Source organism: Nipponia nippon, unplaced genomic scaffold (genome assembly GCF_047370975.1).
Source record: "Nipponia nippon isolate SJK-2023a ecotype South Korea unplaced genomic scaffold, ASM4737097v1 scaffold_17, whole genome shotgun sequence".
NCBI classification, from domain to species: domain Eukaryota; kingdom Metazoa; phylum Chordata; class Aves; order Pelecaniformes; family Threskiornithidae; genus Nipponia; species Nipponia nippon.
In genome coordinates this window covers 6,476,195-6,491,518 of record NW_028262333.1, presented here as the reverse complement: position 1 = coordinate 6,491,518, position 15,324 = coordinate 6,476,195, and the positions used below count along the sequence as shown (strand labels likewise).

Genomic DNA, 15,324 nt, shown 5'->3' with positions numbered 1-15,324 from the left:
AACATTATGAAAATGTTAAAATCAGAGCTGCATGCTCATTGCAGTTGAAAGTTCTGGTGCGTTACTGCATGGCAGTGATTAGTAATAGTTTCAGAGAAATTTGTATATCTGACTGCTGTAAGGGAACAGTTGTTTGGTTCACACGGCCCTGACATTTAGATCTGAGGACAGAGTTTCAGAAACCCTGGTGAAGTCCTGGTTTTCATTATGCGGGTGTGCGGGAGGCAGGAGTGCCAAGGCTTTGACTCAGCTGAAAAATTTCAAATAATCATCTGGGGATTAGGATGGAAATAAATACTGGAATGACGACTGAGAGGGTACCCACCCTGCAAGGAGTGGAGCTATATTAGGATGGAGCGAGAGGGCTACCGCAGAAATGAGCTCCCCAGCAGCTCTGGGAAACAGACCTCTCTGATCCAGGAAACGCTGTGTTATCCCTTGGCCTACGCAAGGGTATTGCATTGGCCAGGGAGTCAGAGTAGGGCGCAGCAAGAGAGCTAGCAGTGGGAGAAGAAAACGCTGTCTGGAGCTGAGCAGGGACACAGAGGGGTTTTCACCTGCTGGACGTTTTCCTGAAGAAGGTTCCCCAGTATCTCCACCAGGTCAGAGAAAGTTGGTCTCTCCTTGGGATCGCCGTGCCAGCAGCTCAGCATTATACGGTAACTGCCAAGAAGAGATGCCGGTTTTATGCCACAGAAACCCCCTCCTACCCCACTCTGCAGCTCCCACCCACGCGGTGCTCGCTGGGACAGCAGGTACCTGCACTGTGAAGGAAAGCTCGGCACCCCCAGCACACTGGCCATGTGGACCTACTGGAAGGGGGTTGGTTCATTATGCACTGAATAGAACAGTGCACAAGGAGCCAATTCAGACACCTCTGATAACCTTCAGAGCAGGAAAGCACACTGCCCACTTACAGACCCATCCCAGTGTGGGTACGCAAGGGCACCTAGGCAGCTCTGATTTGAACCCATCTGGCTTGCCCTCCAAGCAGCTGCCTGGAGTGAAGGATGTTGTCCTGGTTTCGGCTGGGTTAGAGTTAATTTTCTTCCTAGTAGCTGGTAGAGTGCTGTGTTTTGGATTTAGGATGAGAATAATGTCGATAACGCACTGATGTTTTGGTTGCTGCTGAGCAGTGCTTACACCAGTCAAGGACTTTTCAGCTTCCCGTGCTCTGCCCGGTGCACAAGAAGCTGGGAGGGGGCACAGCCAGGACAGCTGACCCAGACTGGCCCAAGGGCTATGCCACACCATATGGCGTCATGCCCAGTATATAAACTGGGGGGAGCTGGCCGGGGGGCAGTGACCACTGCTCGGGGACAGGCAGAGTGTCAGTCAGCAGGTGGTGAGCAATTGCATCATGCATCACTTGCTTTGTATATTTATTATTATTATTACTATTTTATTTTATTTTATTTCAATTATTAAACTGTTCTTATCTCAACCCATGAGTTTTCTCACTTTTATTCTTCCGATTCTCTCCCCCATCCCACCAGGGGGGAGGGCAGTGAGCGAGCAGCTGGGTGGTGCTTAGTTGCTGGCTGGGGTTAAACCATGACAGATGTGTTGGCTCATCCCCCACCCTGGCTGAAAGGTCTTCGCATCCCACAGAGGGGCCTGTCCTGCCCTATGCTGGGATCTGGGAGGTTTCTACCGTCCCACAGAGGGCTCTGCTCTGACCAACGCTAGGTTTTCTGACTCACATTTCTGCTGTGGCGTACTCTGGGGCTCTCATCCTGGTACCGTCTTTGAGCCTCTGGCAGAACTCCTCGTTGATCTGGACTCCAGGGTACGGAGATGCCCCTAAAGGAGATTCGAAGAGGGGTGGAAATGTGAAACGTGCCATCAGAAACCAGTCCTCCTGAGACTGCCCTTCCTCCCAAAACATTGGGAGATGTGGTCACTTCTCATACACAGCCCAAGTCCTTGGTGCTGCCTGAGTCAGGCCCCTTTGCCTCAGTGAGCTGGAGGCCACCTCTGCATGCCTGTCTCCCCATCACCCTGTTCGTGGGTGGATATGGCCTCCATATTTTTTTTGCCTACACCAGTGTCTCTTCCCATCACTCCTTAGATGCGCTTCAGAGCGTCAGGGTTTCCTGCACAGACTTACACACCAAGCTGCTATGTGGGAAGAGAGGTCTCCCTCAGCAGCATGTGACCCTCATTAGCACTCACCTAGCGAGAAGATTTCCCAGAGGAGGACCCCAAAGGACCAGACGTCACTCTGGGTAGTGTAGACCTTGTCAAAGATGCTCTCTGGAGCCATCCACTTCAGCGGGAGACGGGCCTGCAGGAGTGAGAGGCAAGGCACAAGCGTTCAGTTCGGGACACATCCCAGGACAGTCCTTCTTGTAGCAACGGGATGAAAGGGATGAAAGTAAACCAGAGCTGATAGCCCTGCTCCTCTCTCCATGGAGAAATGGAGGTTTGGTTAGGCCAGAGGGAGGGATGGAGACTCTGAAAGGGGGAGGAAAGAGTATAAAGAAAGAAGAGTAAGTCAAAGACAGGCTGAGGGGCAGAAGGAAGGAGATGGAGGTCTGCTGGTGGAGGAGGAGGACAGCACATACATCACTGGGCCAATGGTTCCTGGTCCCAGCCACACAAGTGGTTCCACTCCTCCTTTTTCATCTTTTCCTCAGTGTATTCCATCCCCACAGTAGTTTATGACCACTTCAAGGGGGCCTAATCCGTATAGGGTTTGAGAAGATGGCACTCACACTGCCTTTCCTGACATAGTCGGGGTCCTTGTAGATGTCCCGGGCCAGGCCGAAGTCGCAGATCTTTACCACGTTGTTCTCTGACAGCAGGATATTGCGAGCCGCCAGGTCTCTGTGGATGCACTGAGGGCACATGAAGAGGAAGGGGCAAAATCAGAGGGACAGGAACCAACATCAGAAAGTGCAAAGCACCCCCCTCCCCTCGTGAACCTGAGCTGTAATGGGGGAATGGTGGAAGTGGGAAGGAGCTAAAGATAAAAATTTCAAAAGGAGATGGTTAAGGAGAGGATGAAATGCAAGAGGACTAATTTCCCATCTTTGTGTACACAGGGCTACCTCAGGCTTCCTGAGAAGTGTGTGCAAGATCACCGAATCTCTCTGTGTGTCACCTGTGAAGTGGCTGTAGGCAGGCCTTCTCTGGTCAGGCATGCACAAAAGAAGAGGGGAGCAAAGGAAAGGGTGAACTCACCTTTCGGGATGCCAGGAACTCCATGCCACGTGCCACCTGGAAGCTGTAGCAGATCAGGTCTTCCATTGTCAAGGGACTTTGCCACAAGTCATCCACTGTCCAGGAGTACAAGCAAATGATTAGACAGTGAGCGGTCTCTTGTCCTCCTTGCCTCTCTCCAGGACTGTGGGATACAGCCAGCCTCTTGGCGAGATAGAGCTAGTCCTCAGTGCTAACTGGAGTAACCAGCTCCCCTCTAGGATTTTCTGCTTAGCTGGCAGAAAGCACACGGCAGGAACCTGCTCAAGTGTGAGGAGAACGAGTGCAGCCTCCAGCACACATCAGTCAGAGTTGTGGGAAACAGGGCTGGAAGGGACTTTGAAGGTCAGCTCATCATTCCTGTCCTAGAGAGGACCCACTGACATTCCCCTCAATTCTCCTTTCTTTAGGCTAAAAAAATCCAAAGGGATTTAATCCTCCCTTCTGGGTTTCGAGAGTCTATTACAAGAGACAACGGATGACTGTAATAGCCCTGTTCAGGGAATTGCTGTGCAACAGTGATCAGCTCCAAGGCTGGGTCCCAGCTCCCCACTGTCAGCCCTACCCATTTCCCAAGTTAGCCAAGTCTGGCATTTCTTTGGTGGGCCAGGTGAGGAGCTGCTGCCAAGGCTGGAGTATTACCTTCCTGGATCGGCTGTGCTGTCTGGCTCTTGTGCATCAGAAAGCGGTTGAAGATAGCGCTGTCGCTAGTCCCAGAACGACTCCTCCTGTCTGCTCTCACTGCCTCCACGATGGACTGGACCTGAATACGCAGCCTGGGAGACTTCTCCTGGCAAGGAGACCAAACCAAAAACCTCAGCAGGCAACACACACTGTAACCCCTGCACCCATGAGCTGCACAGTCTTTTCCTGTTCTTAGACTGTAATTCTGGCCTGGAGGCACCTATCTTCCATTGCAGAAAGAAATTACTTCCCTGATGTGCACATGACACAAGATCACTGTGTAAAGCTGATCTGCTGCTAGACAGAGGGTGTCTTTTTCCCATTGTCAGATCATGTTTCAGGGTACACATCTTCCTTCCCTAGACATGAGACAGGTCCCTAGGGGCAAAGGAAGCTACTTACCCTGTAAGGACTGAATCCTTCCCGCTTGGTCCGCAGGTAGTTGGAGAGGTTTCCATACTTGCAGAACTCAACAATAACCATGAGTGGACCTGGCGAGAAGACACCAAAGGTCAGGGAAAGAGGTAAGGGCTTGGGATGGGCAGAATTTGCCCCAACTCATGTTATGTGCAGCCCCGCTGAGCTGTGGCACCTGCCCTAAGTGCACACAGACACACCGCTAACATCCCCATGTGTCCCTGCGGTCACACATGGGGCCAGGAGAAAAGACACAGGGGACAAGCACTGATCTCTGGGAGCAGGCTCAGCTTGTTGCCCTGGGATATTTACCATTGGGTTTGGTACAGGCACCCAGCAAATTCACCACGTTGAGGTGATTCCCAATGTGAATGAGGATCTTCAGCTCTGACATCAGTGCCTTGTGCTCGCTCGCGGTAGCTCCCTCTGGAAACACACAGACATGACATCATGATGACTCCTCACAGCTTTTCACTCCCCCTCACCACGCTTCTCTTAGCAGAGTGTTAATGTGAGCCTCACTGAGGAGGCTGTGACCCCGAAGCCTTGGTACATTTTGTTATTGCGTGTTTCCATATGAAATGTCAGAGCCTTGTCTGGAGCTGCCAGGATCCCTGCTGTAATGCGTTGGGTGCTGCAGGGACCCAGAGCAAAGGACAACACAACATGTGCCCAACAGATTTTTCCTTGTGATAGCTGTGCAGGGAAAAAGATCACTTGAGGCTTACATACACGTTTGAATCTCTGCCCTTTCGGCCTCCAAACAGAGATAACGAGCCATGAAACAATTTGAAGGAAAATTAGAAACAAAAAGCATCTGAATCTTTTGATCATGACTGAAGATAGAAGCTGTCTCAGCTCAAACCCGGAATATCTTTTCCTGATTCCTCTCCAATAGCAAACACAGTGTTGTGCCCCTGCCAGCTCTCTGTACTGCATTTTCTCTCTGAGTGCCGAATTCACACCAACTCTTGATCCTCTGTTTTACCCTCAGGGGTTGTTCTCTGGTTTTGTGTGCCTTTTTCATACTTCTCTGCTTCCCCATATGCATTCTGCCTTACTTGGGAGTTTGTAAATTTAGTCTGAGAGAGAGAAGCATCCTCTTGAACTGCAGCTGATGGGCCAAGCGAGAGCCATGCCTCAAAGGACTGCAAAGCAGCCATGCACGGCCAGGCTTCCCTCTGCAATTGCTATGCAGATCATCTGTACGCTTGCAGTGGTAAGTGCTGCTGAGATGAGCCATGGCTCAGTTTCCACATACAGGCCACTGCTGACCAGAGGCTGCCTCGGTATTTTGTTGAGTGCCAAATTACAGAATGATGTTCTGGATGCCTGTTTGAAAGCATGGCTATAAAAGCTTAAAATCTCACTCTGGATTGACCAGGCTTTGAGTGCAAAGCCAATTTAGCCCTCAGAGCTGGGTAAGAGCTGCAACCTGCTTCCTTACCCAGCTCTGAACCTGGCCCATAAACACGAAATACAGGCCCATTTGGAAGAAGGCAACTGGGAGCAACACTTCCTTTAGTGATCTGCCAAAGAGGGGCTCTGGATTCTCGTTTGTCCTTTGAGACAGATTTCATTCTTTGCCTTTGCAGACAGCTAAATTTCCTTGAAAGCCGAGTTCCCCAAGTTCCTGCTGTCTGCTCTGCCACTTGCCTCCCAGTGCAGCTGAATGGGGCTAAAGTATCCGTGAGGGGAGGCCAAGAGGATCAACTGTGCTGAGGCCAAGAAGCCATAAATTAAAAGGCTGGCTCCAGCTTCTCTCCCCTAGTTCAGGGCTGGCTTGAGCAGAAGCACCCAGGAGTGCTTGTGGGAGATGAAACATTTTCCAGGGCCTTAACAAATGCCTTATGCAAAAGACAGTCCTTTACAGGGTGGACATTCCCTGGCAGATGCCTCATTCTTTGCTGTCCACACACACTGCAGATTCTGCTTCGCTGTCCACATACCTTTCAGCATTTTGACTGCTACGGTCTCACAGCTGTTACTTTTATTGATCCCAAACGCTGATGCTTCCACCACCTTCCCAAAGGCACCGTGACCCAGGACTTTACCTATGGGCAAGGAGAGAGGCAGTGTGAAGGAAGGCAGGTGCAGCGCAGGCAGAATGGAACGAAAAAACAAAAATCCCAACAGGAAACCATGGGAAGAAGAAAGAAAAAACATCATAAAGGAAAAGGAAGGAGTGGAACGTGTGCCCTTCCCAGGTGGCTGCTTGCTCTGTCGGTGAGAATAAGAGAAAGGATGATAGGAGGAACTGAGACAGAGCTGGCATGGACAAAGCAGAGGAAGGAAATGGCCCTGCAGAAGCGAGGGGCTGTTTGTTGCCCTCGAGCAGAGCGTGTGGGAAAGGTAAACGTGACACCTTGCAGCAGAGCAGACAGGGCTAATGTCACAGCTCTGTGCCTCAAAGGTAGTCTACAGCCCTTTTAACCCTCCCAGACAGAGGGAAGAGACTGCAGGTGGGTGTCTCAGCATGAGGAAGATAATGGATGCAATCCTGGTCCTGAACTCGGGGTACCTGCCATGGACTGGGCTGTTCTGTCCAGATTGCCACTTGGAGAATATGGGAATGTGTTTTAAAGCATGCCCAGAGGTCTTCTGGTCTCAGTGATGCCTGTGTAGTTACACTGGAAGAGTCTGGGCTTACAGTTGGCTCAGACCTGTCCATAGTCAGACCCAAAGAGATTTCCCAGGCACAGCTGGGCTTTAGGGACAGTCTGGGGAAGAAGATGGGATGCCTGAGGCAAAGAGAAGGCATTAAATCCACAGAGGTGTACAAGAAACCTGGAGGGTGAGTTTGAAGGGCTGGTGGGAAGCCCTGGCTGCAGCGCGCAGTGGCAGGGAGGAGGTCTGGCTCACCTAGGCGCAGGCGGTCTCGTGGGAACTCCCACTTGCTGGAATCATAGGGCAGGTACTCGCACTGCTCCTCCAAGGGCACCTCGCCAGGGTCCATGATGATGGAGAGGTAGCCCGTCTTGATGTCTGCGTGGGCAGGCTGCAGGAATCAGCCAACACAAAGGGTGAGGAGATGCCCTCCCTGCACTGGGTGCTGACTCCCACAGGGAATTTGGTTCCTTTGCCTGCCTTGACCTGCTTCCCTCTGGCAAAGGCCATTCCTTGTCACCTCCTTTACCACAGCCCTTATGCACCCTGTCCTTGGCAGTGAGAGCACTTGAAGCAACACTCAATGACCTCCTTTTAGCGGGTGCTGTCATACAGCCCCACATCACAGCAATGGTGTTGCCCCAAGCCCTGCTAAGCCACCTCCCCTGCCCTGGGACAGAGACAGTCACGTACCCTTTTGATGTTACAGAAGATGAGGATAAGGAGGATCCAGAAGAAAACAGCGATAACCCCAGTCCCGATCAGGATGACAATCTCCACATTGGTCCTATCATCAGAGCCTGTGGGACAGGAGGGAAATGGTAGGTTCAGAGATTCCCATTCCGTGCCCCAGCTCAGCCATTCCTTGTGGCCTGCTTCAGCATGTGGGGAGACTGGGGACGCCTGTTTGCCTGAGCTAAACATGCTCTGGACTACAGATCCTCCTGTGAGAGCACCACGCCACCAGCAAGGCAGAGGGGCTTTCGCTGCCTCCCGCTGCCTGGTGTCACAAGGAAGAGGCACGGGACCTTGGCCACGCTCCTCCTCCCCCCCTTCATCCCCAGGGGTGTTGTGGCTGCTGGTACCTTCCACAGAGACACTGGCTGAGGAGTTCACACAGCCCTTAGCATTGCAGACGCTACACAGGTAGAGCCCAGCATCCTCTTCCCTCACCCTCTGAATGCTCAGCCTCTGGTTGAAGTCCGCCAGGTCGATCCCTGTAAGGCACAGAGGGTTGTGGTGGTCACTCACAGGGAGCGGAGATTAGTATACTGACTCATTCGGGCTCAAAATAAGGCTCCTATTTTTTGGCTGGTTCATTTTAAATGGCAGAATGAAATTGCACCAGCTGGTAGAGGCTCTATTCTGTGGCCTGATGGCCCCAGAAATGCCCTGGAGGGGCCTTCCCCAGGCAGTGTATGGAGGGGATGAAACTCCCGCAGACAACGCTGGATGGGGATGGTGTCCAGGCAGTCCAGCTGGTGTGTCAAACTCTGCTTCAGCTCCAGGACCTGTTCCTTTCCCTCTGCAATGTGCCTGGATCCTTCCCATGTTCCTTCCATGGGATTTGGATTGGTCCCTGCCTGAGCAGATATGCCAGGCACTGGGCTGGGAGTAAGAAGACAAATGATTTATCTTTCTCTGCTCTCCAGCTGAATGTGCACATGCACAGACAGTGCTGAGCCAGGCCCTAGGGCATAGACTTGGCTGGTGAGACTGCATCAAACTGGGATAGAACATGATTAAAAACAGAGTTCAGCCAATTCAGAGAATGGGTGCCTTTGCCTGGGCACAGCAACTCCCAGAGCGTAGCAGTGTTCAGCTCTCCAGCCACCAGATCTGATGTCCTGCCTTTGATTTGCCCCCAGCCCACTGTACCTGACACTTCTTCCACCAGTTTCTCGTCTTTGTACCAGCTGATTTCAGGAATGTGGTTGCCATCCACCTTACAGCGCATCTCTATGGAGTCGCTGACGTTCACCCAAATGTCTGTCAGGTTCTGCTTGAGGCGGGGGATCTCCAGGGCTGGAGGAGCAGCACAAAGAGGAGGAGGGGAAAACGAGAAACTGATTGATCAAAAGAATATCTGTGTTGCTGGGGGAGTTTGGGTCTCTGACCCCTGTTGAAGGGTGTCTTGAGAACCCAGGTGCCCTGCCTTTGCCACCTTGAGTTTAAGCTTGCTTGCGTGGCTTCCCCTGGGGATGGACTGGGAAGCTGATGGCAGCAAGAGCACCAGCTCTCCTCCGTCACTCCCGCCTGCCCTGCGGACCCTCACCCTGCACAGAGATGTATTTCTTGTGGCAGTGCTTCTCCCGGGTCTTCCGGTTCTGCACCTCACACACGTAGTCTCCCTCCTCGCCCAGGGAGATGTTGGGGATGGTGAGCAGCAAGGTCGCATCGTTGGAGTCAGGCTGGAAGCGCAGCTCCCCCTGCATCTTGGTGGCATAGTGGTGGACGTTCTTGCAGTCCAGCACAAGGGGGTTGCCCTCCTCGTCGTGGAGCTTGGAGAGGTTCAGCCGATACCACTGCAGGTTCTCGTAGGTGTAGTTGTCCGCGTTGCAGCTCAGCTGTAGGTCCTGCCCCTCTATGGGCTCTTCTGAGGGCTGGGACTCAATCTCGAACCCGTCTGGAATGGCTTTCAGGAAGGAAATGAACATGTGAATGAGTTTTCATGGCTGAGCTGCCAGACACAATGAAATTGTCTCCTTGGGCTCAGCTCTCTGAGACCCCCGTGTCCTCAGCCAGGGTAAAGGAAACCAATCTAGAGCAGAACTGTGACATGCAAACTGCTAGCGACCAACAGCTTAAGTCCAGCGAGTGCCAAGGGGTATGCTGAAGTCCCAGGATCAAATTAAGATGGGGTCACAAGTGAAACAAGTCTGGGAGGTCTGAATTAGGCTGTTACTGCTCTCAGCTCAGCTGCAGCAGTCTGGATTGCACACGTGCATGCTTTTACACGTGCAGGCAGTTGCACAGCCAGGCTGGACAACTGCACGTGCAGAGCATTACTGAAGCAATGATTGAAGATGGTCATCTGCCTCCACAAAACCTAGTGGCTCTGACAGCACAGGTAGTACCTATGAGGGCCGTGAGCTCAGGCTTCTGGGGTCTGTCTAGAGAGGCATGAAGCCAAGCCTCTGCTGTGCCCTTGCCGGGCTCCCTGTCCCCAACAGACAGGGACAGACTCCTGCCAGCATGGGGTACCGCTGGCAGGAGGCTTACGCAGCCCCATATGGGCCACGTCTCCAGCCCACGCTGCTGGGCTCTCAGCTTTCTCCCACCACCAAAATCCCGTGGGGACCCTGCCGGGGGGCTCGGGCCAGCAGGACCCTGCCTGGAGTGCGTCGGGCAGTGCCACTAGAGGATGCTCTTGGACCAGGCACATCCCCAGCCCAGGGAGCTGCCTGGGCCGGAGCCAGCAGGACGTCCTCAGCCCAGGACCTGCCAGGGCTGCTCCAGGACCTAGGCACAGGCAGCGCCGGCTCATCCCCAGCTCTGCCTGCCAACCTCTGCCTGCGCTATCTGCTGCCAGGGCTCCAGGCTTTTGGTACTCAGCAGAGCCCTGGGGTAGCCCTGCTTTCCTGCTGGCTTCCTGGTCACTGTTTAAGGTGGTAACTGTGACTGATGGGACCCGGCAGGTCTAGGGACCTGCCTACTTCAAGCAGAATGCTCGGCTGATGCAGGTGGAGGGGATGTCCGCAATACTCACTGGTCACGTAGAAGTAGATCAGCCGCTCATCTCGACCCACTTTATTAGAGGCGATACACTTGTACATGACTGAGACGTTGGCCTCCTGGATGGCCAGTTTGCTGACTGTCTGATGGGGGAAGAAAGCATAAGAAGGAGTTAGGAAAAGCAAAAGGAAAGAGAAGTAGGATCAGTGCTGCTCTCTGGCAGACAGCAAAACACACAGCAAGCCTGGCCCGAGGCAACAACTGTACCTGGGAAAGGGTTATGCAAAAATAGCCCCTTATTCAATAGCCCTTTGTGCATTTCAAGTCTCATCTGCTGGCTCTAGCAACAGCAACATGGTTTTATTCCTGATCTCTGCTCCTTTCTACAGAGCCCAGCCAGCATAGATGCCTCTCCATGGGAGCAAACTTCTTGCTAAGTGCCTCAGGTCACCACGGGGACAGGCCTGTGCCCAGCAAGGGGGACATGAACATGATGCAGCGCTGAGGGGATGGCTAAGCTCCTGCCAAACTTTATAACAGTGGGGAGAAAGGGAAAGGACACCAAGGCTTTGATTCCCTGAGCCCCCTGCAGTGAAGCGACTGCTTAGTGTTCCACAGCTTTCAGTGGGGTTTACAGGTACTTACAGACCTGCAAGCACTCCTTTTATCCCTAAGGGGAAATCAGACCTGTGAAAACATCCCAGCTCTCACCAGTCCAGGAAGATCTGTCATCTTCTCCCTTTAAATTCCAAGTGTACATAGACATGGTCCTAAAAGCTTCCTCCTCCCTCCTTCCAGCAAGGCATGCCTAAGACTGGGCAAACAGCCAGGCTGCTGTCCTGGGAGCATGGACCCAGGAGATGCTGCCTCCAAATAAGCCAGGAAAGGCAGGTGGGGAGTGAGGCTGCTCTCCTCCTCCCGGCTCACGCCACACACGTGTGAGCTGCCAAATGTGTTACATGAACTCCCCTTAGAGGAGATCTGCAGTTGGAAGCCCAGGTTCCTCCTTCCTCCCAGTTTAAACGACAAAGTAATCACATGCAAAAATCCCTCTAATGAGATCATGTTTGAAATGCAAAAAACCTGTGTTCCTACAGGGAAACTACTTTGCCTTTACTATTCATCCCATAGACTCTGGAAAGCATTTCCGTTTTAAGTGGCAATGTTTTAGCTCATGTTAATCAGAAGGAACAGTCATTCATTCAGTGCACATTCAATACAGCCGAAGTGACCTTATTATTAGTACTTTTGTGCGTTGCCTTTTCCGTTTCTTGGGGTTATTCAATACAGCTGAAGCGACCCTATTGCTGGCACTTTTGTGTGTTGCCTTTCCTGTTTCTTGGGGATTTTCCTTCTAATCTGCAGTTACGTTTGAGTTGGGGTTTCTGGATTTGACATCACCCTACTGTCTGCAGTGCATGGCTGTGCACTGCACACCCTGCGGCTCATTCTGGTCTTTCCGGACAGAATGAAAACCAGAGGAGGATGGTAACAGAAGACAGGCAGAAAGGAGAAGGAGAAGCAGATTTGAGGACATAGCATCCCACCACAAGCGGAAGAGCTCTCTTCTCCCAGAGCTCTTGCACGTCCCTGGGCTGCACAACTTAAGTTGGACCTCCAGGGCAGTTACAACCAAACAGATGGAATGAGAAGGACACAGCTGAGGAACAGGAGGAAGAGAATGAAGAAAAAAGGGAAAGATCAAAAGGGACCGAGCCGAGAGTCACATCTGGAGGGGGACACAAGGGCTTCTCACCCAGGAGCTCCCACCACCCCTGCTCGCCTCCCCGGGGGACACCAGTCCCTGCCTCTGCCTTTGGCTGCTCTGGGAGGAGCGGCATCTGCCCCTGCCACCCTTTTGGCAGAGTGACGCACTCCCGGCCAGGCCAGGGGACGGGAAGTGCCTTTGGAGGTGTGTAGGAAAACAGGAAGTGACTCTTGGAAACGGAGCCCGTTTGTTTGTTCTGCATCCCTCTGCGAGCGGCTGGTGCCCAGCACCAGCGGGAACAGGAACCCCGTCATGGCGCAGACCTGACACTCACGGCTACCAGAGAGACAGAAAGAAAGAGGCAGCAAGTGTCTGGCTGTTTGCAGGTCACACACTGCAGTGAGGGAGAGATGTTCCTTCCAGAGAGGAAACGCTGTGATGGAGAAGTGGGCTCTGTGGGGCACACATGCTCTTGCTCACAAACCTGCGGTGGATGGATGCCAGCATCTCCATGCCACCCTCGCCCCACTGGGATGGGGACAGCCGGACGAAACGCCCCACCACACACATGCACGTTCCTGAGGCCGGAGATTTCCTGGTCAGTCTATGACTCCTGCTCTCCCTTCCCAGCTGCCCAGGCTGCTCTGTGGGGTTTGGCTCTCCCAAAACAGCTCAGAAATGGCCACGGGACCCCCCCACAGCACACGTCTCCCACACCCTCCCTAGCTGGGTACCCTGCATCCAACAGCAATCAGTGTAAACCCTCCTGTGCAGTCAGCCCCAGCGGGAGCCTCTCTGGACGCAGGGTAATTTCTCAAAGATGACAGCTCTCCCTCGCCCTGGGGCTGCCTGGTACTGCGGAGCCCCAGAGCTGGGAATGGCTGCTGATGGTTTACTTTACAAGCAGAGGTGTGAAGTCCTCCCCAAATCTGTCTCTGCCAGGCTCCTTTCCAGGCCACTTTTGCTGGCTGATTGCAAAGGACCCCTCCGAGGGTGCCTGTCTCCAGCTCCCCGCTCCGGGATGGGCTTGGGGCTACAGCCTCACCTTGTTCCGCCCCTCCACAAACTCCACCCAGGTGTCGATGCTCTCGATGGGGTTCACCGCGTCCTGCTGCGACACATCTTTCCAGTCCTTGCACTCGGGCATCCGGTCCCGCTGATGACGCCTTGCTGCCCGGTGCCTGCTATTGCTAATCCAGCAGCCGAGGAGGAGCAGGAGAAAGAGGGGAGAGATGGAGAGAAGGTCAGCTGGGAAAAAGGCAGCAAAAATAGCTTTGTCTCTGAGAATTAATGCCCCTGTCCTCTAACTCTGCAAAATTTCTTGGGTCTTTCTGTTACACAGTTCTAATGTGCTTTATTAGGGTGCTCCACAATCACTAGTGAGGCAAGCATCTATAGATGTGAAAATTGAGGCAGGGAACAGGTACTGGTGTCCCAGGAAGTGTCTGCACCCCCAGACTTGTGGTTTCATCCTCCCCTGCTAAGGGTGGAGAAAGGCAGGGGTGAAATCAGTTCATGTGTGCCTGGGGCAGTTCTTGATGCCACTTTGCTCAGCAATAAGGCCTTAAACCCCTGCTGGGACTGCGAGTCAGGGATGTCACAGACTGCCTGGGTGCTGGCCTGGAGAGCAGACGGTGCAGCACCCAAGGGTGCTCCTGCTGCCCCTGATTCAACAAATACCAGGAGGGAAACATCTCAAGTAGAGATGCTGCTGGTGTCTCACAGGGGCATGGTGGTACCTCTTTGGGCTGAGACAGGCGAGCAGGGAGAAGTGCCCAAATCTATCAGGGACCGGGGATGCTACAGCCTGCAGGGTGCTTCTGAAATGTAGGTGGGGCAGGGAGATAGGAGGGTCTGCCCAAAATCCAGGGTGGGAGGTGTGGAGGGAGAAGGCTTGCGGTGACAGGGAAGCAGGGGGGAGCTGAGTGCCCAAAAGCAGTGGCAAGGGTGCGTGCTGGCAGTGCGGGGCAGAGCGCTTGGCGGGGCGAGCACACCGGCGAGCTGTGTAAACAACAGGAAGCTAGAAAGAAGCCTCCTGCATCCTCTGGAGCTATGCTAGGCAGAAATACGGTGGCCTTGGGAGACAGTGCTCATAATTCATGGGCCCCTCTGCTTCCTGACAGGGCCAGAGTGCACTCACATGTGATGGAGAGCTCTCTGGTGTCCCTGGCTCGGCAACAGCCTACACAGGGCTGCAGGACCTGGCTTCCTCCAGGCACCCTGATGTCCTCCGCCCTGACTGCTCTGGCCCAGCATCCCTTTTCCTTCTTCCTGCGAGGCTGCCACTAAAAAACGCCACTGCAGCCCTGCCTGGTGCTGCCCCAGCTTCCCAGGGCACAGGCAGTGGGTGCGCACCCTTCCTGCCTACCTATTGGCGCTGCCTGCACAAACACCCTCCTGGCAAACCATCCCGGCAACTGGCAGAGATCCGGTGCTTCCCCCAGGTTCAGCAGCTCTTCCCCACCTGCAGCAGCTCTGCTCCCCTGCCTATGAGCACTTTTGTTTCCATCATTACCCAGCAGAAGATGAAGGACCAAAAAAACCACAGGGACCTTAGGGCAGAAATGGGGTGAGCCCCAGCTGCTGTCTCAGGGTCTCCCCAAGGGGCTGTGACAATTTCTTCTGCAATCTGCCTCAGTTTCCCCATTAGCACAATGGTCAGCAGTTTTATTGCAGGTGCTGCCGGATGCAGATGGCCGAGGACGCAGGGGAAGCTGTGGAAGCCCTTGGTGTCTGGGACCAGCCAGGCTGGTGGCCTGATAAGACACGGCTGTTGGAAGAAATGGCACTTACAGGCTGCGTCGGGAGAACATCCGACAGGGCATCCACGGCCTCCACTGCCACTGGATCACCTCCGGCGCCGGGATGCCATAGACCGTGCAGGTGAGGGCCTGTGGGCTCCTCCGGGAGTAGATGCTCGGGGAAGAGGCTTCCTTCTCATGGATGCGCGGAGGAACTGCAAGGATCAGAGTGACACCGTGAGCGGCCGCAGGCTCAGCCGCTGCATCCCCAGGCCAGGCACAGCCCTC

The 15,324-nt window shown here is 53.7% G+C and overlaps 1 protein-coding gene across 2 annotated transcripts in view; it reads right to left on the bottom strand.

Annotated features, from left to right (window-relative positions):
• FLT4 (fms related receptor tyrosine kinase 4) overlaps window positions 1-15,324 on the bottom strand; it is a 60,904-nt gene that overhangs the window by 7,644 nt on the left and 37,936 nt on the right. For both annotated transcript variants that reach the window (XM_087753929.1, XM_087753928.1), the window contains exons 10-26: window positions 15,089-15,251; window positions 13,341-13,485; window positions 10,622-10,730; window positions 9,188-9,547; window positions 8,791-8,937; window positions 7,998-8,129; window positions 7,606-7,712; window positions 7,168-7,303; window positions 6,255-6,359; window positions 4,618-4,731; window positions 4,291-4,379; window positions 3,847-3,994; window positions 3,187-3,281; window positions 2,718-2,840; window positions 2,176-2,287; window positions 1,704-1,803; window positions 558-663 (exon numbers count right to left, since the gene is read on the bottom strand). In XM_087753929.1, coding sequence (XP_087610055.1) covers window positions 558-663; window positions 1,704-1,803; window positions 2,176-2,287; window positions 2,718-2,840; window positions 3,187-3,281; window positions 3,847-3,994; window positions 4,291-4,379; window positions 4,618-4,731; window positions 6,255-6,359; window positions 7,168-7,303; window positions 7,606-7,712; window positions 7,998-8,129; window positions 8,791-8,937; window positions 9,188-9,547; window positions 10,622-10,730; window positions 13,341-13,485; window positions 15,089-15,251 — 2,291 coding nt within the window. The remainder of the gene's footprint in view (window positions 1-557; window positions 664-1,703; window positions 1,804-2,175; window positions 2,288-2,717; window positions 2,841-3,186; window positions 3,282-3,846; window positions 3,995-4,290; window positions 4,380-4,617; window positions 4,732-6,254; window positions 6,360-7,167; window positions 7,304-7,605; window positions 7,713-7,997; window positions 8,130-8,790; window positions 8,938-9,187; window positions 9,548-10,621; window positions 10,731-13,340; window positions 13,486-15,088; window positions 15,252-15,324) is intronic.